Raw genomic sequence first — 26,290 nt, 5'->3', positions numbered from 1 at the left:
ATTCAGTAGAGACTTGTTCAGTTTCCATGGGTTTGTAGGCTTTCTGTTGTTGAAATCTAGCTCTACTATGTTGATGGTCTGATATGATACAGGGAGTTATTTAAATTGTCTTGTATCTGTTGGTGCTTGCTTTGTGACTGAGTATGTGGTCATTTTTTGAGAAGGGTCCATGAAGTGCTTAGAAGATATATTCTTATGTGTTTGGGTGAAATATTCTGTAGACATACATTAGGTCCATTTGGTTTACAATGTCTGTTAACTCTGTTATTTCTCTGTTTAGTTTATGTCTGGGTGACCTGTCCATTGGTGAGAGTGGTTTATTGAAGTCTTCCACTATCAATGAGTGAGGATCAATATGTGATTTAGTACTGTTTTAGTACTGTTTCTTTACAAATGTGGGTGCCCTAGCATTTGGGGCATAGATGTTGAGAATTGAAATGTCATCTTGGTGGATTTTTCCTTTGATGAGTATGAAGTGTCCTTCCTTATCTTGCTTGATTAATTTTGGTTTGAAGTCTATTTTGTTAGATATTAGAAGAGCTACACCAGCTAGCTTCTTAGGTTCATTTCTTTGGAAAATCTTTTTCTAAACTTTTACTCTGAGGTAATGTCTATCTTTGATGATGAGGTGTATTTCTTGTATGCAGCAGAAGGACAAATCTTGTTTTTACATCCATTCTATTAGTTTGTGTCTTTTTATTGGGGGATTGAGACCATTGATATTGAGAGATATCAATGACCAGTTAATGTTGATTGCTATTATTTTGTTGTTGGTAGTGGTAGTGCTGGTGGTGGTGGTAGTGAGTGAGTGAGTGAGTGAGTGAGTGAGTGTGTGTTTGCATTGTGTTTTCCTTCTTTTGGTTATGCTGGTGTGAGATTATTGGAGTTCTCCTTCTGATACCTTCTGTAGGGCTGGATTAGTGGATTGTTTAAATTTGACTTTATCAAGGAATATCTTGTTTTTCCCATCTATTGTGATTGAAAGTTTTGCTGGGTATAGTAGTTTGGGCTAAAACCTCCGGTCTCTTAGAGTCTGCAGCACATCAGTTCAGGCCCTTGTGGTGATATTTTACTTGTGCTCTAACAAAATGAGACTTATCTGGGGATTAGAGGACAGAGTCAACCACCAGATTAGTTAGACATAGAGGTCAGACAGTGGTGGCATACATCCTTAATCCTATCACTCAGGAGACAGAGATCTGTCTGGATCTCTGTGAGTTCAAGACACATTTCAAATAGAGCCAGGGGTGGTGGCGCACACCTTTAATCCCAGCATGTGAGATCTCATGTCTTTGCTTGAGAAGGACACATGCCTTTAATACTAGGTAGTGATGACAGGAAGCAGAAAGGTATATAAGGTGTGAGGACCAGGAACTAGAGACTTTTAGCAGCAGTTCAACTGAGAACCTCAGGGGTGAGGACTCAGAGGCTTTCAGTCTGAGGATTTGTGGAAACAGGATCGGCTGAGGAGGTTGGCTATGGCTTGTTCTGCTTCTCTGATCTTTCAGCTTTTACCCCAATATCCTACTCCAGTTTTTTTTTTTAATTATAAGACCATTTAGCAATTTGTGTTACATCTTGCACCCAAGTGTTACAGACCTTCTGGCTTTTCTGGTCTCCTTTGAGAAGTCGGGTGTAATTGTAATAGGTCTGTTTTTGTATGTTATTAGTCCCTTTTTTAATATTTTTTCATTTTTTAATTATTAAGATATTTTCTATTCATTTTACACACCAATCACAGATTCCCTTCTCTTCCCTCTTCCAACCCCCCAACCCACTCCCTCATTCCCACTTCCTCTAAGGCAAGGTCTCCCATGGAGAGTCAACAGAGCTGGGTACATTCAGTTGAGGCAGGTCCAAGCCCCTCCTCCCTGCACCATGACAGAACAAAGTGTCATAGGCACTAGGCTCCAAAAACCTGACTCATGCACCAGGGATGGATCCAGATCCAACTGCCTGGGGGCCCCCTAAACAACTGTCTCACTTATTCAGAGGGCCTAGTCTAGTACCATGGGGGCTCCTCATCTATTGGTCCACAGTTCATGTGTTTCCTCTAGTTTGGTTGGTCATCTCTACATTTTCCCATCATGATCTCGATGTCCCTTGCTCATAGAATGGCCCCTCTCTCTAATCAGTTGGACTCCTGGAGCTGGGGCTGGCATCCAGCTTTGGGATCTCTGCATCTGCTTCCACCAGTCACCAGATGAGGGCTCTATGATGACAGGGTATTCAGCCATCTGATCACCAGAGTAGGCCAGTTCAGGCACCCGCTTGACTACTGCCAGTAGTCTAAGATGGGGTCATTCTTGTGGATTCCTGGGAACTTGCCTAGCATTCTGTTTCTCCCTCTTCCCATGATGTCTTCATTTATCATGTTATCTCTTTCCTTGCTCTCCCAACAATGACATCATGAAATCTGCAGGCAAATGAATGGAACTAGAAAATATCATCCTGAGTGAGGTAACCCAGACTCAGAAGGACAAACATGGTATGTACTCACTCATAAGTGGATACCAGATGTAAAGCAAAGGATAACCAAACTGCAGTCCACAGCTCCAGGGAGGCTAGCTAGCAGGGAGGACCCTAAGAATGGATTGCCCAGTGAAGGAGAAATAGATGAGATCTACATGAGCAAACTGGGGGTGATGTGGGATAATGGAGGGCAAGGGATGTGGGAATGGGAGGTTCGAGTACTTGACCCTTTCCTATTGCAGCTAATTTTTCTTTCTTTGATCATCGTATGTTTAGTGTTTTGATTATCCTGTGACTAGGGGTCTTTCTTTTCTGGTCCAATCAATTTGGTGTTCTGTAAGCTTCTTGTACTTTGATAATCAGCTCCTTCTTTAGCTTATGAAAAAATTCTCCTATTTTGTTGAAAATATTTTCTGTGCCTTTGAACTGGGATTCTTCTCCTTCTTCTATTGCTATTCTTAGGTTTTGTCTTTTCATAGTGTCCCAGATTTCCTAGATGTTTTGTGTCAGAAATTTTTTAGAGTCAATATTTTCTTTGGCTGATGAATGCATTTGTTCTATTGTATTTTTAAAGTCTGAGATTCTGTCTTCCATCTCTTTTATGCTGTTTGTGATGCTTGCATCTCTAGTTTCTGTTCACTTATCTACATTTTTCCAGTAACAGAATTCCTTCAGATTATATATATTTTTGCTTCTATTTACATTTTCTGGTCTTGAACAATTTTGCTCATTTCCTTCAACTGTGTGCTTTTCTTGGCTTTCTTGACATTCTTTAAGTGATTTATTGATTTCCTCCTTTTTCTTGACTTCTTTAAGGGATTTATTAATTTTCTCCTTAAAGAGCTCTATCATCACCATAAAATTGGTTTTAAGGTTATTGTGCTGCAGTTGTGTTGGAATATTCAGAGCTTGCTGTAGTGGGATGGCTGGATTCTGATGGTGACATATTGCCTTGGCTGGTGTTCATTGTGTTCTTAGATTAAAGTTTAGATATCTGGATTTAGAGTGATTATAGTCTAGGAACCTATTTCTGGTTTTTTCTTTGTTAAATGGGTGTTTTATTTTTCAGTTTCTGCTTTCTCTCTGGTCGTCTGTCTGAGGTGGCCTGTGGCTGAGTAGAGGGACTCAGCCCAAGTCAGGAGCTGGACTTCAGATGGCCTAGATAGCCTCTGGTCCAACAGGGGTTTGCTGCCCAAGTGAGTGGCTTGAGTCCTGGCTATGTGTGTGGCCTCTGATCTGGTTGGGAATCCTATGGGGTTGAGGAAGCTTGCCTGGCTTCTGGTGTTGTACAAGGCTTCTACCTGGTTTTCAGAGAGATGACCTGGTCTCTGAGCTTCAGGATGCGTGTTTGGTCTCTGGTGGACTAGGAGGCTTCTGCTGTAAATGTGGGCCAGGATATGGCAATGAAGAGAGGGGCTACTGATTCTTGCAAGTTACATTTGTATCCAGGTACTTTGCTGAAAATGTTTATCAGCTATAGGTGTTCCCTGTTGCATTTATGTGTCAAAGAACTGGAAAAAAGTAAGAGAGAATGAAGGTAACAGTTATGGTAACATTTAAAGATGGATATCAGAGAACAGGACTTAGTTAGAGAATAGTGCTCTTATTCCTGGGAAAAAGTGGTAAAAAATTTAAAATTGTTTATTCTTTTATAAATTCATGCACATAGTTTCTTTGACTAAAACCCTCCTATTCAATATCCCCTTCCACTCACACCAAATCCCTTCTTCATTCCTAGTTCTCCTTTAAATTTCATGTCGTGGTTGTGTGTGTGTGTGTGTGTGTGTGTGTGTGTGTGTGTGTGTCTGTCTGTCTGTCTGTCTGTCGGTCTGTCTGTCTGTGGGCCTGTCTCTCTGTGTAATGAGTTATTTGCTTGATGGGGACAGTGAACCAGGACCTACACCAGTGTGTTGTCCACTCCCCCTGCCACCTTTAACTGCTCCTCTGGGAGGAGAAACAGCTGTCACTTGATTCTAGGATAAAACCTGTGCTGATGAATTCCATGTCAACATTTTTGTGAGACTATATCCTGTCAAAGAAAATGCCCTTGAAGTGTCTATTGATTATGATTTTGTATATTACTGAAAGACTCAATTCTAAACGGAGCTGTTACATAAAGTCTTACTCAGGGCAGCCGTGCCCTGAGTAAGACTTATTTTTATGCCTAAGCCATGTCCTTTGGAACTGACTTCCCAGTGCCAGGCTTCTGCACTGCAGTCTTCAAAGCCCCCTAGCTGGACACATCCTCATGCCTCCTCTTTCTATTTTTTCCACACTGTTATGAACACTAGGAAGCCTCCCCATACATAATAATTTGAGTCAGCTTTCTCTCCCTCCTTCACTTTTCTGTCATTACTTGGAAATTATGAACCTTTTAAAGCCATGTACCTTGAATTAAATCTTATCTGCTGCTGACTCAGCTTTCAAAAATGCACTGAAAACAGTCTCTGTCTATCCACACATTTATTCATGCATCTCCATATTCATGCAGCTATTTATAAATGTAATGTTTGTAGTAAAAAGTGAAATATTTGTTTATTGGAGTTTTATTAGTGTCTATATGAATAATAGTGATTCTGCGTACCTCTGGCAGGGAGCAGAGTTCTGCTAAAGCCTGACTAAAAACAAAATGCTGGCCTACATCTTAATACAATCCTCACAACACACTTTCAGTTGTGATTTGGAAATATTTACATAATGGGATAAGCAATTTTACTATATTCTCCACACAACTGACATAATTCCAGAGTTAGCAACAGTGCTTCTATGGGAAGGTGAGGAAATGGATGGATAAAGTCACACATGCAAGATCACAAACCTGAGCTGGATTAAATTAGGATCCAAGTATCTGAAGTCTCAATGTATTGGCTTCTACCTCTCACACACATAAACACTATGGTATTTATAATCACGCACAATTAAAAAGTTAACAATTGACATGAAATGAGGTCAGGAAAGTATATCTTCTTCATCATGTGAAAAAAATAAATTTTGCTTTAATGAAAATAATATGTTCCAATTTTATAAAGGGGGAGATGAAATAAAGATCCCCAAGTGTGCCCTGACTGAGCATAAGTTCAAGAACCTGACTAATGTGAATTGGTATGGCCAGTGGGAGTTGTTAGGCATCAACATGTAAGTAGAAACAGCACGTGTGGATAAGAATTTAAATTTACTGAACCAATTGTTCAATCTGATTTTTAGGAATTTATCTATTATTCTTAGTAAAAAAGAAAACATAGTTGATAAATAATAAGATTACTATTAATTATATTCGTATTTTGCTGAGTGTGGTGATGTGCATCTCTAATCCTAGCTCCTGGGAGAAAGAAGCAGGAGGGATAAGAGGTTTCAGATCATCTGTCTGTACATATAAAGTTGAAGGCAAGCACGGACTATGAAAGACCCTATCCCAAATAAAATAAAACAAATTATATATTACATACATATATACACACTGTGTATGATGTATGTACATGTTCATGTATATGTGTAAATGTGCATGCAGATGTGTGTGCATACATGTGCATGTGTAAGTGGAGGCTGAAGGTTCACGTCAGAAGCATTCTGTAACTATCCACCTTATTTTTTTTTTTTTTTTTTTTTTTTGGAAGACAGTCTCCACTAAACTGGGAGGTCACCTAGTCTGATTGGCTAACTAGTTCCTAGAATCCTCCTGTCTCTACCTCTCCAGCTCTAGGATTACAGATAAAAGCTGCTATGCCTGTTTTTATGTGGTTGCTTAGCATCTAAATACAAGTTGCCATTCATGTGCTGTGTTCTAGTTTGTTTTCTGTTGCTTTGATAAATACCATGACCGAATACAACTTTGGTAGGGAAGCGTTTACTTGGCTTCCTTTTCCACTATAATTGAAGGCTATACTTCAATTATATACTATAAAATAAACTCAGGGAAGGAATTCAAGCAGGAATCTTTAGGCAGGAACTGAAGCATAGACTGGAGAGAGTGCTGCTGACTGACTTGCTTTTTTATAAAACCCAAGCACCACCCACAGTGGGCTGGGCCCCTCCCCTATGTCAATCAATCAATAAAAAAAAAAATTGCCCTATAGACTTGCCCACAGGTCAGTCTGATGGACATGTTTTCCCAGGTGAGGTTTCCTCTTCCTAAACGATTCTAATTTGTGTCAAGTTGACAAAAATCTAATGAGCACACATTGGCAAATCCTTTCATAGCCGAGTTATCTCTCCAGTCCCTAGCACACTCATTTTGAACTATGTCTTAATTCTATTTTAGAAGTTAATTGAACACAAAAGAAGGGAGAAATTTATGATCCTCAAATAATACCTGTACCATTGAGCAACATCTTTGCAAATGACTTGATTGAAGTGACTGAATTACTATGAGTTCTTTTGTGTCAGTAACAGGATCTAGACTGAGTATAAGCTAGTGGACGGTCATCATCTGGGTTAATGCCAAGACACATGATATTAGTTATTAAGCTGAGAGAAATATTTCTTGTTCACAGAGATTAGCACTGACTGGACCATAAAACCTCAGAGAACAATTCAGCTAGGGACAAAGGAATGACCTAGAAAATTTATTTTTAAAATAATACTCTCTGAGCTTGTCTTTAAAGATTCTGACTTAATTGCCTGAGAAAGTAGATTAGGAAAGTAGATAGTGCTTAGAAGATATAAGTTGTCTTTAAAGTCAAATTTAAGGTCCATTTGTATAGGAAACAATAGTGAAGGCGACTTAGAGAATTTAAGAAAGTCCCCATGCCCTCGGGCAGTTTGTAGGAACACAGGAGAGCAGTGCTTACATATTGCTGGCAGTATATTTCTGTTATTCCCTGATTCCCAGCAGAGAGAATACATGAAAAATTAAAAATGGAATTGGATTTGGTGGAATTGTTAATTGAGAGGGTTCAGGGTATCTCTGAGAAAAAGCAATAAAACTTGACTTAAGGCTGGGGATATAGCTTAGTGATAGAACACTTGTCTGGCAGGTGCAAAGGCCCAAATGATTTTGATAATTATATCAACAACAATTTTAAGGAGAATTAAGGACATTCCAATTAAAATGTTTATTTTTTTTAGTAGCATGAAATATTATGACATAAACTAGAAAGGCTATGGCTCATATGTTTTAAGTTTTTTTTTATAAGTTATATGAGTAACCAAAACAAAATCTTAAAGCCAACATAAATTACTTAAATAGCAAAATAGAAAATTGTTGTTAGGAAATTGTAGCCCATTTATACTAGTAAGTTATTGCTAATCAGTACTTATCTATGCTCCAAGTTATTATTTTGATATGAAATAAGTTTCTATTTCTTAGAAGGAGGACTATTTTCAACAAAACAAGATTTTGAACAATAAGGATATGAGCATAATTGCCATCAGAAATCATCTAGATGTGAATAAACTAATGAGTAGGACTGTTTGAAACAATAGTTTTTAATTCTTCTTGTATTTTTAATATACTTAAATGATTTATAACTTATAAAAGTTATAATTATAAACATATATAATTGCATATGCTTTATTGTAAAAGCATATTTATGAGTAGACATTTACTATAGAGCTAACAACACATTTAAAAAGGTTTATTTTTATTTATGTGTATATATTAATGTGTCCTGATGTGGGAAACTAACTTGAATCCTCTGCAAGATCAAAAGGCACTCTTAACTGTTGAGCTATATGTCCAGCCCAAAGGATCATTTTAAATATAATAATTAAAAGAAGAAAACAAGTTGTATTAACCATTAGGATCCAGAGATTCTTACCAATAAAGTCACAATTCTTGTGTGTGTGTGTGTGTGTGTGTGTGTGTGTGTGTGTGTGTGCGCGCGTGCGCACGTGCGTGTGTGTGTGTGTGTGTGTATGCATATGCATGTACCTGGGTGTAGAAACATGTATATGAGTGTACAGATGTCACATATGGTGTCTTCTACAATTATTTTTGACCCTATTTTTTGAGACAATTTATCTCACTTGAATTTGGACCTCACTGATTGGTTAGACTGGCTGACAATGGGCACAGGGATTCTTCCAGTTCTGTCCACCAGTACTGTGACTACAGGTATACAATGTAACTAACATTCAGATTTTTTATTAAACAATTTTATTTATTTTACATACCAACCACAGATCCCCCCTCTCATCCCTCCTCCTCCTGCTCCTTCCCCAACCTCTCCCAACAGTAGGCTGAGCCCCATTCCTACATCATAACATTCTTCCATTGAATTAGTTAGACTAGCTTATTTAAATGCATCTTTCTGCTCTTAAGTGAGAATATTTATTTTATAAATATTCAATACAGAAAACAATGAAGTAAATGTAATAAAATAGAACATTCATTGAACAATTACTGAAAGCTGGGTATTTGCCAAATGCTTGATATGAGTTTAATTCTCAAAGAACTGGATAAGGTAAGTATTACATTCACAACTCAAGAGAGATAGAGAACTTGCTGGAGATCACCTACTAGTAAGGGACAGAGTTGAGGGTGGAGTGCAGGAAGTCTGACCCCAGTTCCTCAGGTCTCTCTTGTAACTCTTTATTAGCCTGTGCCAAATCTGTAGCATAATGGATACCTCATTCTTGTACATATCCAGGTCACATAGTGTGAGTTAGAAGCTTTAGAATGAGCCATGAGTGAATGGAAGAATTAGGAAAAGAATTAATTAACATCTGCTGAAAGTAATCTTTCTTCAAACAAAGATTCAATGATTGTCCTCTACAGTCCACTGATGAATACATTTCTTGTACATATCTTGTGTTAAGTAACATATATATATATATATATATATATATATATATATATATATAAATATATATAATTTGTTTATACACGCACACATGAGAGAGAGAGAGAGAGAGAGAGAGAGAGAGAGAGAGAGAGAGAGAGAGAGAGGATGACATTTATTTTCTATCTATAGTAGAACAAATGACCAAATGACTATGGCTTAGAATTATATAAATTTACAGTATATTGTATGGTTTTCTATAGATTAGAATTCTGCCATGTTCTGTAAGGCTCTCACAGGGCTCAAATCTAGATGTTGGAATGGCTGTGTCCCTTTTGCGGATCTGGGGAAAATACATTTCCCTTCCTTCTATTCCAGCCTATTTCTCTGTCTGTCATTGCCCTATTCTCCACCTTCATAGCCAGCAACACTAGGAAAAGTCTTCACACTCCACTGCTGGGCTTTTTCTTTGCTTTCTCCTTCAGTATTTAAAGCAACACGTGTTTATTCTAGTCTCACCAAAATAATTCATCTTAATGTTTCAATCTTAAAGTCCTTAAAGGTTTTTTTTAAAAGATTTATTTATTTACTTTATTTTATGCATATGTGTGTTTCCCTGTATGAATTTATGTGCCCTATGTGCATTCCTGGTGCATGCAGAGGCAGGTAGGACCTAGGAGCCCTTAGAACTGGAGTTATAGGTGGTCGTGTGTGGCCAGGATTGACCTGAACTTGGGTTCTCTGGAAGAGCAGCAGCAGTTTTAACCACTGAACCCACTCTCTAAACCTAAATCTTAAAGTATTTTGTTGTTTTGCTTTCTTTAAAAAAATGAAAATAAGTTTTTTTCATACAATCTATTCTGATTATAATTCCTTCTTTCCTAACTCCTCCCCACCTCTCTACCCACCTAAATCTGTACTTCCTTTCTTGCTATCTCTCATTAGAAAACAGACATGTAAAAAAATAGAAGAAAAGTAATTATAAAATATGAGAAAATGAAAACAAATAAACCTAAATAGGACAAAACAAACAAATGAACAGTAAAACAAAGAGCCAAAAAAAAAAAAAAAAAAAAAAAAAAGGGCACAAGAAACCCAGAAAGATACAGAGACTAATACATTAGCAAACACAGAAATTCCATACAAATGCAAAATCAGAAACCAGGATATATAAGCAAAGAACATGTAGGGTAAGTAAAGAAAATGAAACAAAGGAAAAAATGTATAGACAGAGCACTGTGAGATTAAAAACAAACTAACAAACTAAACTAAAAACTCCAAATCCTCCAAAATACCACTGAGTTCCTTTATTGTTGGTCATCTACTGCTGCCCATGAAGCCTGGCCTTCAGAGTGGTTTGTATCCGAAGTGAGACCTCATTGGAGAACCGGTCTTTAGTTTGTGAGTGGTTATCAACTAGAGACAGCTTCTAGGTTAGGGGAGGGGGTTCATGTGCACTTCCACTCTCAACACCGAACTGCATTATGCCAAGATCTGTGCAGGCTGTGCATGCTGCCTCACTCTCTGTGAGTTCCCAGGTGCATCACTCCTGCTGGGTTCAGAAGGCCTTGTTTCCTGGGTGTCCTCTTTCCTCTCTGGCTCTTACAATTACAATTACAATTCCCCTCCTCCTCTGCAGAGTTATCAGAGCCACGAGGGGAGAGAAATTGATGGAGGCAGCCCATTTAGGACTGAGCACTCCATGGTCTCTCACTGTCTTCATATTTTACACATGTGGGGCTCGGTATTTATTCTCATCTACTTTGGCTGGACGGTTAACCGATGAAGACTGAGCAAGGCACTGATCTGCGAGTACGGCAGAATGCCCTTGGGAGTCACCTTGTTGCTATGTTCATTTAGTAGAATGGCAGTATTTCAGTCTTCCCATCAGTCCCTGGCCTGTCTAGTCTCCTTCTTGGCCACCCAAGCAGCATCCGGGATGAATTCTAGCTCATGGAGTGGCCTTAAATAAAATCACTTATTGGTTGGTTACTCTCACAAGCTTTGGGCCATTGTTGCACGAGCACATCTTCATTCAGGTCACTGTTGTAGATTGAAAGGTGTGTGCTGGGTTGGTGTTTACCACTCTCCTTTGCTAGCTGGTATCCCGTACACTAGCCAGTGGAAGCGAAAGCTCTAGGTAGGCCAGCTTGGCTTTTCAGTGTGCAATGAATCATGCAGGTGTTGTTTACAGCAATAGAGTGTTTTGCTGCTCTATTTGTAACAACCAGAAGTTGAAAACAGACTAGATATCCATCAAGGGATTAATAAAGACAATGTGGTACATTTACAAAATGAAATATTATTCAGTTGTTGAAAAACTGGAATTATGAAATTTACAGATAAATGGATGTAACTAGAAAAGTATCACCCAGAGTGAGGTAACCCAAATCCCAAAGGACAGACATGGTATGTATTTGCTTATATGTGGATGTTAGCTGTTGGGTCTTAGATAAGCAGGTTACAATCCATATAACCACAGAGGTTAGGTATAGAGTAAGGAGGGGGCAGGCTGATTGAATCGCCCCAGTAAGGGAGTGGTAGTTATGGATGCAAGAGGAGGACAGGAGTGGGAGGATTAAACATGGGGGTGTGTGGCAGTGAGGGAGGGAATATGGTGGGGGGCAGATAAAACTAAAAGCCATTTGAGGGGTTTTATGGAAACCTAATACAGTAGAAACTTCCTAAAATATATGCATATATGAAGATGATCTAAATGGAATCACCAAACAATGCAGGAGATGGAGCCCCAAATGACCATCTCTCTCTCTCTCTCTCTCTCTCTCTCTCTCTCTCTCTCTCTCTCTCGGTTTTAGTTTTTTTCATGACAGGTTTTCTCTGTGTAGTTTTGGTGCCTGTCATGGATCTCACTCTGTAGACCAGGTTGGCTTCAAACTCACAGAGATCTGCCTGGCTCTGCCTCCTGAGTGCTGGGATTAAAGGCATGTGCTACCACTGCCTGGCCCAAATGACCATCTCTTGTCACCAAATGAACCCCTGGATGTGGTTAACGGGTTTCATGTAATCAAGTTATTGGCAAAAATGGGTCCCATAGGAGCCCCCAATCAATCTAGGTCATTGCCAAAGCTATTGGGTACTCTCTAATCTTAAAGATCTTAATTCAACCACACTTGAAAAATTTGGAAAATGACATATTGGTAGGTTCTGGGATTCATGCATGAACATTTTTAGGGAAGACTTTTTTGCCTACTCCAAGCCTTTACTAAGCCTATACTCTGATCCTTGAGACTGACTGAACCCTCAATGATTTCCCTAGTAAAGCTTGTAGGCACTTTGGGTAGTCCAAACACCAAACACCAGTGTCCTAACTAAATTACAAAGCAATCAGTGCTGTAGAGGCAATGACCAGGGTCAAGAGAGCGATGGGAAGACACTGCTTGAAGCAGACTCGTTGTTGACTCATTTATTTCATTTTTCCTATTTGTTCCCTGTCATCCAGATTCTGAGACTCTGGGATATTCAACACCAACTGTCCATTCAAAGGATAGCTTGTTCTTTCCCAAAAAGTCAAGACTTCAGGTGCCTTTTCCAGTTTGATGAAACCCATGGACGGCTTTTCATCTCCTTCAATAATCAGCTTGCCTTGTTGGCCATGAAAAATGAAGCCAGCAAGAGGGTGAAGAGCCATGCGAAAGGGGTCACATGTGTCCTTTACAATTCCCTCCTGAAGCAGGTAAAGACATGTTATTCTCTGCTGCTGTCCTGACATATCCCAAAGCTCAGTGGTCACTTTCCTTAATTTAACCTAACCTAAAACCGAAGGTCATGGTTTCCTTCTGTTGCAAAAAGAAATTTCCTGATGAAGGGTATGGACTACACTGATGGATGGATATAAGCACCAATATTTACAGGGTAGTTAGAGATTAGATTAGATGTTGCTTTAGTAAAGTGGTAGATGTAGGTTCTTCCATCATGAGCAGATCAAAGACAACTACAACAGACATGCCAAAGTGGATGAGGGAAAGACTGCAAGGCTCTACACAAAGAACTACAGGCAACTAAGGAAAGCTGAGAGTGGGAGAAACAGTCTTCCTCAGGGAGGAGCCCACTATTTAATTATCCAATATCAGATCATCATTGTCAAAACCACATACACCAGTTACATTATATAGACAGAGGTTGTATTTAGGAATATATATTTTAATATATATGTAACAACAATTAATGAAAAAAGTGGCTGTGAATTTGAAAAAGAGCAAGGAAAGGTTTTCAGGGGAGGTTTGGAGTTCTGAAGAAAAGGGAAGGGAGAAATGATGTAATTATATCATAACCTCAAAAGTGCAATTAAAAAATCCAATGGTGAATCCAATAAACAGCACATGGATAGGAAATGATTGAACAGCCACATGCTCTAATGCAGTATGTGTGTGTCCAGGTGGACTGAAAGGGGAATTTCATTTTCTGCCTGTCACAAAAGCAGTCCTAATAGAGTTATAAGGAATCACAGTCTCAAGTCACAGTGTAATCATACTTATCTTCATTAACCTCTATTTCAGGTTTTGAGCCAAAACGCAGGTGAACCTAGTTACAAAATTTCCTTTTATGATCACCACCCTCTTGTATCCCCGTGGAAAGTTCTGAAATATGCATGAAATGTAATTAGCAGAGATCCATTTTTTCCAGCATTTTTTTTTTATAGCAGTGGCTCAAAGTGGCAGCATGGAATGTATTCATAAGAAAATTATTCAGTTAAATGTGACTCCACTTGGTATGCAGCACGAGTGTTGTTTGTCTCCCCACCACTCTAATGGCACTGCAGCCTTTGCTTATGGGATCGCTACCTGAATCTCAATGAAGCTTAGCTCTTCTGGAACCTGATGCCACACAGATCCTGGCCCTTCTTAGAGGACAGAAAAGTCCTCCAGCCAGGCAAGCTGGTAGTGGGGTCAGCTGTGAGTCCGATGGAAGGAACAGGCACCATTGGAGTTTAGTCTCCTGCCATTATCATCTCAGGCTGCACGGAAGCAACATAGTAGAAGTGATGCAGAAAGCGAATCTCCAGCCTGTGGCCAATTAAACAATAACTCCAACCCAGTCTTCCTTTCAAGGCTGGGGAAGCTCCTGCACCGGCTCAGGAACATGGGAAGCACTTTGTTAGTAATGAGCATTGGGTCATGTCACCACTACAAACACTCTGTTTTCTGGTTATTCTAGGAGATAAAAATCCCTGACAAAACAATTCAGTGTGAATTCCATCTGCACAGAAACATTCCCCCGCAAATATTTTGCTGAACTTCATGAAGGCAACTGGTTAATTTGGCTCCCTGGTGGCTTCTGAGAGCTGGCCGCATTTGTTTCCCAGAGAACATTCTGTTAATTGAGACTTGCAAAGTGAAATGCCATGTTTGTGTGTAGATCTTTAAGATCCTGTGTTGTCTAGCTATGAGATGAGCCACATTCCAGGGGGAATTCAGCTTGCAGGACACAGAAAAGAACTGGAATCTTTCACATGGGAGTTGAAAATAAAACCCAGATTACACAGGCGGGCTATAGAGACAAAGGAATATGCCCATGTACCAGACGTTGCAGGAAGTATCTGTGCAGAGTCAAGTGTATCTTTATTTGTTGCCATGTCTAACATCATAGAAAACTAAGAAATAACTCCAAAGAACATAGACCTGTGTATTGCATCAACAGCCTTTCCTAGATACTAAGCTAATGAAAAACATTTTCACATAACATCATAGAAATGCATTCAAGACAAGTACACAGAAACCTTATCCCCACAGTCCTTGACTAGTTACTACTTTAGAGTAGTTTGACAAAGCAGATAACATGTTTTTGAACATGTATCAGGTGTAAGAAGTGAAACAAAGAGTAGTAAGCTGTCATCCTTAATTGCCAGTCCCTAGTCGCTCAGGGAGACTGTTCTCTAGGGCAGGCCTAGATCGTACTCTCAGATGCACTGTTAGGTAGATACTCATCACAGAATGGAAAATGCAAGAAGAGAGATGAAAAAATGTGCAATGGTACCTTGAGTAGGAGTTGGGGGATCTTTCAGCAGTGCCTTGCAATTTAGCATGGGACTCTAAGAAAAAGACCAGCCAGAAGACACATCAGGAGCACTAGTGAAGCTTGTTATGCATGGTGGATTTATGGGGACAGATTTAGTTTGGGAGTTCTTATGGGAGCCTTGGTAGGCTACAGAGCTTGAAGCCATAGTATAGATGCTGTTCACTGATATTTCTGTTTGGTCTCAGAAAATAAAGCACAGACTCGAGGCCAAAATGTTTTTCATATAGTGATCTCAATCCCTGGGAGCCTGAAATCTTCAGGGAGTATGTGATGCCAAGAGTATTTTTCATGTCAGTTCTTTCACAGCTCTGCAGTCGAGCTTTCTAGTGGTACACTATGGGTGATGACATAATTGCTCTGGCAGTTAAGGGAATGTGTGCTCTCGTATTTTGTTTTAACAGTTAACACTTTAAATGTGCAATGCGATAAATGTATGCATATATAAATGTAAATATTTCTTCATTATTTATATTTATGTATATATTTTATTGAACACAAATGAAAGCCATTGTGATTCCACAATGATTTAGTTGTAAAGAGATCTCAAGATGAAAAGTTTTGAGAACTGGTGAGGTAGAAAGGGGGGGTTGTTATGCTGGGTGCATTACTGACCTCACTTGCCAAAATGTGTGCCTGAGAGGATTGAGGAATCATAACGCAGCACTGTGCCTTTCCAGGATTGTCTTGGTAGTGGCTGATGGCTGATCTCTTCAAAGCAAGCCCCTGCCTCTAATTCTGTTTACTGGAAAAAGTTCTCCCAGCTCCATAACTCTCTCCATGACTGACACTGCTTTGAGGAATCTAGTTTTCTTAGTATCTTCCTAGAATTCTTTAGTTTCTTGTTTGAGGCCTGTGCCAGGTGATGGATGTTAAAAAGTCCAGAATGTAACCCATTGGCCCCTACTCTCTATCTCCTTTTGTGCCATCTTGAAGATTTTTTGTTTTGTCTAAATTTGACAATAGCCTTCTCTTCTGTGGTCATTTTAGCATTTTACCCACATTTCAATGTTATTTCCTCCCAGCTGAGCTTCAGAGGGGACCTCACCTTGGCCTTGTATAAAAATAGCTTGATACATTTCTGAGAATTTATTTCCATGCCTTTTCCCCTTCCAACTCCTATCTAAGAGAAGGTGCTAAGCTGAACAAACTCTGTTAGAAACAGCTGCACACCCTTGTAGCTAGAGTTTTCCTGCCTGGCCCATGGTCAGGACAAATCTCTCTCATCCACCAGTCCCACAGCCACTCAGACCCAACCAAGTAAACACACAGAGACTTATATTACTTATAAGCTGTATGGCCATGACAGGCTTCTTGCTAACTGTTCTTATATATATAATTTATATCTTAAATTAACCCATTTCTATTAATCTAAAAGTTGCCATGTGGCTCGTGGCTTACCGGTATCTTAACATCTTCTCATGGTGGTGGCTGGCAGCTTCTCTCTGCTTCAGCCTTCCACTTCCCAGCATTCTCTTCTCTGCTTGTCCCACCTATACTCCCTGCCTGGCTACTGGCCAATCAGCATTTTATTATACAGAGCAATATCCACAGCACACCCTCATAGCCAGCCAGAAAGCAAGAGTGACCTGATGAGGAAAACCATGGAAAGATCTTAACTGAGGATGCTGAAGACAGTTCTCATAGTGTTTGAACAGATTTCATAATTGTAGGAAATTTTAAAAATATGCATTTCTACATGTGTTATGAAGTAGAATAGGCAAAATTTCTGCTTCATGATTCTGATCCTCATCTTAATAATGCATGTTCATGTGGTTTTACAAAACACAATGTCAATTGTCTTTTACCTTTTAATATATTTGTAGTCAAGTTAGATGTCACTGAACTTTGACATAAATAGTATTTACAATTTTATTAGAATAACTAACTTGTATAAGATATCACCTTCAACTACTACATGCTAATTAGAAGAAATTCAAAAAATTGCAGTGAAGCCCAACTAAGGAAGGAACTGAGGCTTTATCAACAAGTTTTATGATTATTTTGTGTGGAGACTATTTCACACAAATATGGTTGTATGACACACTTTTTCAATTCAGTAATGTATTGGAATATATTTCATTACACCTCAACCTAGAATTTCATCATTTCTTTCTCTCTCTCCGTGTGTGTGTGTGTATGAATATATGTGTGCGTGTGTGTTTGTGTGTGTGTGTGTGTGTGTTTCAAGGCCAGAGGTTGACACCTGCTGTCTTCTTCCACTGCTCTACTTTATCTATCTATCTATCTATCTATCTATCTATCTATCTATCTATCTATCTATCTATCTATCTATCTATCTATATCTGTCTGTCTGCCTCTCTCTCTCTCTCTCTCTCTCTCTCTCTCTCTCTCTCTCTCTCTCTCTCCGTGTGTGTGTGTGTGTGTGTGTGTGTGTGTGTGTATTGAGGTGGGGTCTCTCAGCGAGTCTAGAGTACACTAATTTGACTAGTTTTGATAGCCAGACTGATCTGGAGGTCCTTAGACCTGGGACTAAAGACAGGTCACCATGCACACCTATCATTTACACAGATGCTGAATTATGGTCCTCATGCTTTCACACTGAGCACTTTTAGCTAATAAGTCATCTCCCCATCACCTACCCAATAATATTTTTAGGAGGCAGAGTGTTATCTCTTAGTATCTGATTTTATAGATCCATTTTCTTTAATGATTATTTTGGTTTTATGATGTTTTTGCATATAAATATGTTCATACTCATGATTTTATTGCTTAGGGGAAATTCTTAGAAATTGATTTCTAGGTTAAAGTATGTCCACATTTGATAACTAGATACACAGCCTGCCTCTCAAATTTTAGCATTATCTACCTTCCAAGTGCACATGTATTAATCACATCTCTGGTCTCTTCAAGGGATTTGTTTGACAGTAGCCATCTGGCTTCCTTCAGTCTTCCCACCATCCATGTCTGGGTCCCTGCAAATGATCATAGGTCACGGGCTATGCAAATTTGCAGACTGTGGCTTGTGACTTTATTCAGAGTGGTGCTGTTTTTGAGTCTCACTCTTTCACAGGAATTCAGTCCCAAGTATTTATTAAATATTGAGCCACAGGCCCTGCCTTCCTTTATGCACATCTTTTTATTTGGGGGTGGGGTGGGTGGATGAGGATTGAGTTATCTGAACATTTCAACAATTTAAGTATTAATTCTCTCAGTAATTGTAAAATTGGAGGTAAGAGGCAAGGTAGAATTGACAGAAAGCTTTATCTTTGCCGTACATGACATGCCACACTTTCAGAACTTGTGTGCACGGCAAGATCAGTAATATTCCTTTTTGAACAGAACTGGGAAGAAAAACGAATGACAATATTCTCCTTGTTGCCCTATTGTTAGGCTCCAAAGGACACATTTTGTGTTAACACACCTTTTTGTCATTGGTCATCTCAAAACTGTAATTGATTATAAATCAGTCCTGAGACCATATGCTCTAATCACATGATAAAGGCATATGGTCTACCCCAGCCGTATGGGTTGCATTAGCACACGAGCTTGCACGCACGCACACACAGAGTTGCATGCTCACCTGTACACATACTTATTTTATTGAATGTTATTTGGGAGGAGTAACACTCCTATCAAAAGGACAAAAGATTTTATATATATATAAAGTGCCCTCTCACCTCCCTTTATCTATCTACTTAGTATTTTTCCTCTGGAAGCAAGTGGCTTTCTGGATTTGATGAGCACCTTTCAGGGTTATTTTATTCATTTTTATAATGTAAGTGTTGCTGCTATTGCAGTATATAAAATATAATTATAAGTTTCTCAAAGCTTGCTTATAAATGCAAAGAGTGGGGTGTCCCTGGTCATGACTGGGAGGGCACAGTGAACTGCTCCACTTTTTATTAATTCAAACAGAAGAGCACTTCTTTGGGACAGCCAAAGGATTGCCTTTTTTTTTTAAAATTAAATGTTTGCAGAAGGTTTTTTTAACTAGTAACTTCCCACCAACTCCACCCAGGAGGCCCAAAGGAGTTCTTCATGGGGTCCCGCATTGATGCTCCTCCAAAGGAGACCCACATGGTCCACATTTCCTGAGAGGCAGTAACACCTTGCAATTTTAGGTCCAAATGCAACCCATTTTGCCCTGGAATTCTGGTTCTATGAGAGTAGTGATAACTCCTTTGAGATTCCCAAACTAGACAGGGAAATGCAAGGGCATGAACATATCACTGGGTCAGGGCGGGATCCACGTATTATTTTATTATTATACAAGTGAGCACACACATTTATGTATGTATTTATGTATATATGTGTGTATGTATGTATTTGTATTATGTATGTGTGTAATATTGTATATATTCTGTTCTTTTAAATTATATATATATTTATAAATATATATATATATAAAAATATAAATAATTTAATAATTATAAGGGTTACCTGTGGTAGCAAACACCTTTAAATCCAGTACTCAGGAGGCAGAGGCAGGCAGATCTCTGTGAATCCAAGGCCAGACTTGTCTACAGAACTAGTTTCAGGACAACCAGAAATGTTACACAGAGGAACCCTGTCTCAAAAAACAAAAGAAAACAAAACAACAACAAAACAAACAAAAAATGAGGTGTTTAAGAATATACATTATATTACGTGCTTTTGTCATACATGGTGATGTGGAGCTCTTTGGGGTGTTCTGAAACCCTGTATACTGTCCACAGGCAGACTCAAGAGTGGCTCTTTCCCCCATCACACTGAGAGCTGTGTGTGCCTCCTTGCTACTCTTTGGAGGGTTTTTGCATTGCTGTCTCTGTTGCCTGAAATTCTTGTCTCACAGTTATCTGGATAACTCGTTCCTTCATGTCAGTTACGTCTTGCCTTGGATTTGAGCCCATCCAAAGTGCTCCCTTTGCTTCAGTCTCAGTACATTTCTGTGCAATTCTTGTGATTACCTAGCATCATTTTAATGCATTTTCTTTACGTCCTGTTTCTTTTTTCTCCCCATTTCTTCATTTACTTTCTACATCTTCACATTTTCCTCTTTCTTTCCTCATAAAAGGTAATACAGAGCCTTCCATTAATGTAAGTAAGTCTTCTATATGCTGCAGCCTTGCACATTATGGGTGATCAATAAATCCAAGGAATTAATATGAAAGAATAGCTACAAATTAACATAGGAAGAGGCAACATTTGATGAACAAAATTTATAGATGGAGAATGGTTGTCTTAAAATATTTGAATCCAGTGTATATGTTAGTTCACAGTATGTTAGCATTCTGCTCATCTCTCTGCTTACTGAGATCACTCCTCATGATTTAATGGAAAATGAGAATAAAGGAAGAAACCTGCTTCATCTTATGGGGCCATAAATAGCACTGACTAAAGAAATAAAATTATAAGCAGCAATTAAATAAAATGTCTCCATCCCCTGGTAGTCAATGGCATCTGCTGCTATCACTTTTGATTCCTGCTGTTACTTAGACCCCTACTTGGGATGCATATGAAGGATGACTCACTTTGCCTGCTATTTGTGGAATTGCAAGAAGACAATTAGGTGACATGGATATAGCTTCTGATTTCTTGAAACTGTCTGATTAGCTGTGACAGCCTTAGATGAGAGAGGCAGAAAGATCCCATATATTCCTAGACACTTAATAGCTCAGGTACATAAAATGGATTGTGTTCTTGTCAGAGCAGGCCTGCATGTGAGGCCCATTTGCTCTGGAATGTGGGGCTACTTCTGTTCTGCAGATGGATGGCAAGTCAACACTGGTTGAGGCTTACTCTGATAAAAGACAACCAGGCTTGAGCTGCATACTTAAAGAAATTTGCTGTAGTCAAAATGAAGCACACCAGTGTGTTGCCAGTATTTATTCTGGGCTTTATTACTGACAAAAGTAAGAAGCTAAAAATAAAGCCCCCAGTGTCCTGCAGTTAAATTACTTTCCTAATCTGCCAATCTACATTAAGTGTATTCTTCTCTTATTAAACATGAAATCTTTTCATGTGCATTGTTTTTCTAATTCTCCAATGTTGCCCTAGAAGTGTAGACTCCAGTTAAAGCAGGTTGTGTACTTGTGACATGGCAGATTTCAATGCACTGCTTTCTTGCCTTCAGCATAGGAAGGCAGATTGCCATATAATGGAATCAGACTGGCTCTCTGCTTTTGTCACAGCTGATTCAGATTTCATACAATAGCCCTAAAGGAGCAGAGGAATAGTGATAAAAGCTGATGCCTAGTATGCTGGAGCTCAACCCGATGGCAGGGGAGGGAGGGTACCATGCAGAAGGTGAGCATTGCTTATTCCAGAACAAATGTCTACATGGGTAAAGGAGTAGGAGTCTGTTAACATGGCTTTTACATGTCAACTTCCATGCATATTTCTGCTGGGGAATATTCATCTTTTAGTACTGGACAGCAGAGCATATAATACCTGCTTAATTTGAATAGAAAAAAAATCCTTCACAAGCTTTAGTCTTTTTTTAAAAGACCATTTTCACACTTTTTTCTTTTATGCTTTGAGAAAGTTGCATTTATTTAAAAAGTATGGAGTCTAAATTTCATAGAATTTATGTAACATTGTCTTCCAGACATTATGTGGCTACTTCATGACAGAACTTAAAACAGCTGGGTTTACCTGCCTAAGACCTGCATAAGACTTGGCCTGTCAATAATTCACCATGGGTGGAAGAGAAGTTTATGAAACCCTCCCTCCCCCCACCCCCCCACCCCCGCCCCAGAAGTTTTAGTTACTAGTTACTCGGTGATATAGCAACTGGTAAGTTGCCATCATTATTCAGTTAAAAATAATCACCCTTCCATGCTTATACAGGCAACTCTAATTAAATATTGTGCATAGCACACACAGACATACATGCACAACTCTCTCCTACATACGCACGCATGCACGCACGCACAAAGATGTGCAAAAAATGGCAGGAGGGAGACTTGCTTGAAGAAGGAGTATGTTAGGTGTGGAAAGGAGCTAAGAGAGAATAAGAGAGTAAAAGAGTGACTATGATCAAAACACTTGAAAGAATAAAACAGAAAATAATAACAGAAAATAATTATGTAAGATAACAGTAACAGCCATGACATATTTGAATTTCAGTGTACATTGAAATCTAGTTTCTAAAATTATAATCACTCATTGTTGTGGTAGCAGAAAGTTATATACTATATTTTCTTAAATTGATTTGAATTTGAAAGATGAATGGGCCATGATAATAGGCCAGACAAACGAACCTCAGAAGAGTGACATGGCTAACTTTTACAGCTTATTTGCAGCAATACCATATGCTGTAGTTAGTGATTTACAAATCGTAGCTTCTTTAAGCCCTCTTAACAAGGTTTGGGCTAGTTGTCGTAATTATCTCTGCACAACAGATGGGTAAAGTGATGCCTACAGAGGTTAATTAATATACTTGACCCTCATGCCCAACTTCAGACAATTAACTGGTGAAACAGTCAGACTTTAGCACATTTGCTGGAGAATCTGGGTGTTCAAACAAAATCAAGTGGAAACAGTCATCTGCTTGGGATGATAATGTATTAGGTCACAGTATTTCAAAGACATAGGCCATTCAGCTTTGAAGTTTCCCCCTAGCTTAATAATAATCTTTTATGTCATTTAAGGAATCATCTAATCAGAATTGTAACTTAAGAGACGAGAACAAAGCTTAACAGGGATCCAATCCAGATTCTGTTCTGTTTCTCTGAGATATCAACTTTACCCACAGTGTGTCACCTCTTCCAACCCCTCCTCTCCTTCCAGTGTTAGAATGACTCGGTTAGCTAAGACGCTCTTCAGTCACGATTCTAGTCGGCTCGGTGTGGTCTTCTTGCAGCCCTGCTTTGTTTCTGCTCTTCTCTTAGAGATGTCCTTATCAACAACAGCCCTTGTAGCAGTCTTCTCCTTTTCAAAAACAATGACATTTCTCTCATTTTTTTAAACTCATGAACTTTCTTCTTCAATAATTTCATACATGTATATGATTAATACACTCCAACTACTCTTGCCCCCACCCACTTTTATCTATATTACACTCCTGTTATAGGTTCTTCTGCTTGTGTGGTCCTTTACTACGTTCATGTCATTTTGGGTTTGTTTTGTGACTCAATCATAAGCAGAAATGTCTGTGTTACCACAGGTTTGGAACTTTCCACTGGATCACACAGCTGGGGACACACTGAAGGCAATGACTCCCTCTTTTTTAGAATTTGTTGGTTGCCAGGAGTTTATCAAGGAGAGATTGTGCCCCATGTGACCTCTTCCTCAATCCACAACTGACTATTGATAGCCCCAACATCCTGTCCAGGCAATCACAGCCGCTGTGAGATCATTATTTCAACGACTGTGTCCTAGTTTTCTGTTAACTCACCACAAGCTAGAGTCATCTGAGAGGAGGAAACTGACATGCCTCCATAAGATCATGCTATGGGTAAGCCCGTGTGGCATTTTCTTAATTAGTAATTGATGTGAGAGGCTGTGGTGGTTTTAATAAGAATGGCCCCCATAGGCTCATGTGTTTGAATGCTCATCCCCAGTTAGTGGAGTTGTTTGGGGAATAATTGGATGTGCTACGTTGTTGGGGGATGTTGCCACTGGGGGAGGGGTGGTCTTTGAGCCCACATTTAAGTGTTTATCTTTTATGAGTTGTTTTGGGCATGGCATCGCTTCACAGCAATAGCATATTGCTAAGAGATCATAACTAAGAGAGCAGCCCAGCCCATTATGGGCAGTGCCACCCTTAGGCCGATGGTCCTGAGTGCTATAAGAAAGCAGGCTGAGGAAGCCATGAGGAAAAAGTCAGTGAGCAGCAATCCAGCCTCTGCTCCTGCCTCCAGGTTCCTGCCCTGGCCTCTCTCTGTGATGTACTTGTAAAGCTGAAAAGTGAAGTGAACCCTATCTTCTCCAGCTTACTTTTGGTCATAGTGTTTTCCACAGCAATGGAAACCCTTACTGAGACATCTACTTTCTTTGTCCCTTCACATCCTGTGCTCTTGGCCTTCATTGAATTTCTTAATGCTTTTCAATCAGAGGCACTCCTCTCTTTTAAGCAAAATTTAAATTCCATGGGGTTCTCCAATCGAGTAAAGGTAGACCACACTGTGTCACTCTCACCTTGAGTGACAAAACTAGTTACAAAAGGTAGGAAACAAGAATTAACCACCAAACATCACTGGTAAAATCCTGGTCCCAATCATGTTTTCCAGGTTTGCAAGTGATCACTAGGATAATAATTTCAATAGGCTGCCATGTCCAGTTTTTTTTCTTCTTCTTTCTTTTTATCTTTTTTGTGCTGAGACTAGAACTCAGGTCCTCATGCTTGTGTGGCAAGCTCTTGTGAGCCATCTCTCTTGACGCTACTTGGAAGTTTTAATACATTCAGCTAGAGTTTTTGAAAGTAGGAATTAGTCACTCAAGTCCTCCTGTCACAGGCTGGATGTTCAGCAAGTGCCTGTAGAATGTATGCATGTGTTTATGATCACTATCGGTGTTAGCTTTCCTAACATACTTTAGGTTCCCTCAACACATATGATATGAAATATAAACTTTTCTCAATAAGTTTACATTTATAGAATGACAATGTGTAAACAGTAGGGACATACTTTGATTTCTCAAAATCAAGATATTACCCTACATAAATTACTGTCTACATATTCATGTGTTTATCATTTTTCCTTCATTAACTAGATCTCTACAGTCTCACTGGTAGAGTGGTTTGAACAAAAAATGCCTTACAGGCATTGTATACCTAGAGTGGAAAGAAGTGGTTGACTTGCCTCTATCGAACCCATATTTTCTCATTCTTATCACACATAGTCTTTTTCCTGCCAGTGCTTGTTCTGTTGCTTTCCTCCTGGTGCTTGTTCTGTTGCTTTCCTCTTGAAGTGTATATGTGGATTTATATTTAACATATACTCTTTGTTTTTAGTGATACATGAATAATTATAACACACACACACACACACACACACACACACACACACACACCACTCTGAGCAAAGAGAAAGAAAAGGACTGATGGCACAAAAAAAGTAACAGTTCCAGTAACTTGTTGAACCTAACTACTTCCCACAGTGTCATGAAGTTTTTCCTTTTTTTTTTAATTGCTACATCGAAGTAGATCACAAATAAAAAGTTCCTTGTTTAGTAAATAGTGTCACAGTACCAGAACTATGAGATTTGTCTTTCTTAAATAAACGTGAAAGATTTATGTTTATTGACAGTGAGGTATTAAGTCAAGATGGTCTCTAGACAGTCAGCTGAATGGTTGGTAAAGGAAGCAGATTACTGCCTTCTATGATAAAGAAGATCATGACTTCATTACTTCAGCTCTGGCCTACAAATTGAAATGTTATCAGCTTAACAAACAGAAGAAAAACATTATAAAAAATGTCTTTAACCACTGGGGGAATCTCAGCAGTGAAATTGCACAGGCAAGATATTTTTATTGAAATGAAAGTGGTTGATCCTGAAACTATATTTAATTTCTCCACTATGTTATTTTCTCCTAGGTAATCAGCTCTGATGTGGGGTCTACTGTTTCCTTCTGGATGATAGAAACCGGGCAGAAAATCAAACAGTTTTCTGGTTGCCATGGCAATGCAGAGATCAGCACCATGGCCCTGGATGCAAATGAGTCGAGGCTTTTGACTGGCAGCACAGATGGGACTGTAAAGGTAGGGCCAAAATGAGGCTTCTTCTACCCAGACATGAGGAGGTTAGAAGGATGTGTGGAGAGGCACAGCTAAAACTTTGCTTGCTTTTGCCTTTGTGGCCTCGGAAGAAGAAAGACAAGAGAAGATAAGAGCTAAATAAATCAGCCAATAATGAAGCTGTCAGAATGATGGATAAATGATTTTTTCTGAATAAATTATTTGTAAAAAGACACAGCTAGGCATACTTATTTCAGAAAGCCTTTTCTAGTGCATGATTACTTTTTGAAAATAAGAGGCCTGGATAATTTTCATATGCATCAGCTAACATCTCTAGTTTTCTTTCTTCTAAATTTATGAAATGAGGAATAGGACAACATAATAAAGTTTTTAAATGGCAGTAATATACTTTTTTTTAGCAAAAAGTGAATACTTGAAAATAAA

The 26,290-nt window shown here is 39.0% G+C and overlaps 1 protein-coding gene across 2 annotated transcripts in view; it reads left to right on the top strand.

The window, feature by feature from the left end:
- Wdr49 (WD repeat domain 49) overlaps positions 1-26,290 on the top strand; it is a 152,221-nt gene that overhangs the window by 61,360 nt on the left and 64,571 nt on the right. For both annotated transcript variants that reach the window (XM_015990193.3, XM_076574269.1), the window contains exons 7-8: positions 12,652-12,885; positions 25,706-25,870. In XM_015990193.3, coding sequence (XP_015845679.2) covers positions 12,652-12,885; positions 25,706-25,870 — 399 coding nt within the window. The remainder of the gene's footprint in view (positions 1-12,651; positions 12,886-25,705; positions 25,871-26,290) is intronic.

The sequence above is a fragment of the Peromyscus maniculatus genome, chromosome 6, assembly GCF_049852395.1.
Source record: "Peromyscus maniculatus bairdii isolate BWxNUB_F1_BW_parent chromosome 6, HU_Pman_BW_mat_3.1, whole genome shotgun sequence".
In the NCBI taxonomy this organism is placed as follows: domain Eukaryota; kingdom Metazoa; phylum Chordata; class Mammalia; order Rodentia; family Cricetidae; genus Peromyscus; species Peromyscus maniculatus.
Note: the sequence above shows the minus strand (reverse complement) of the source record. Positions and strands in the feature narration are given on the sequence as shown.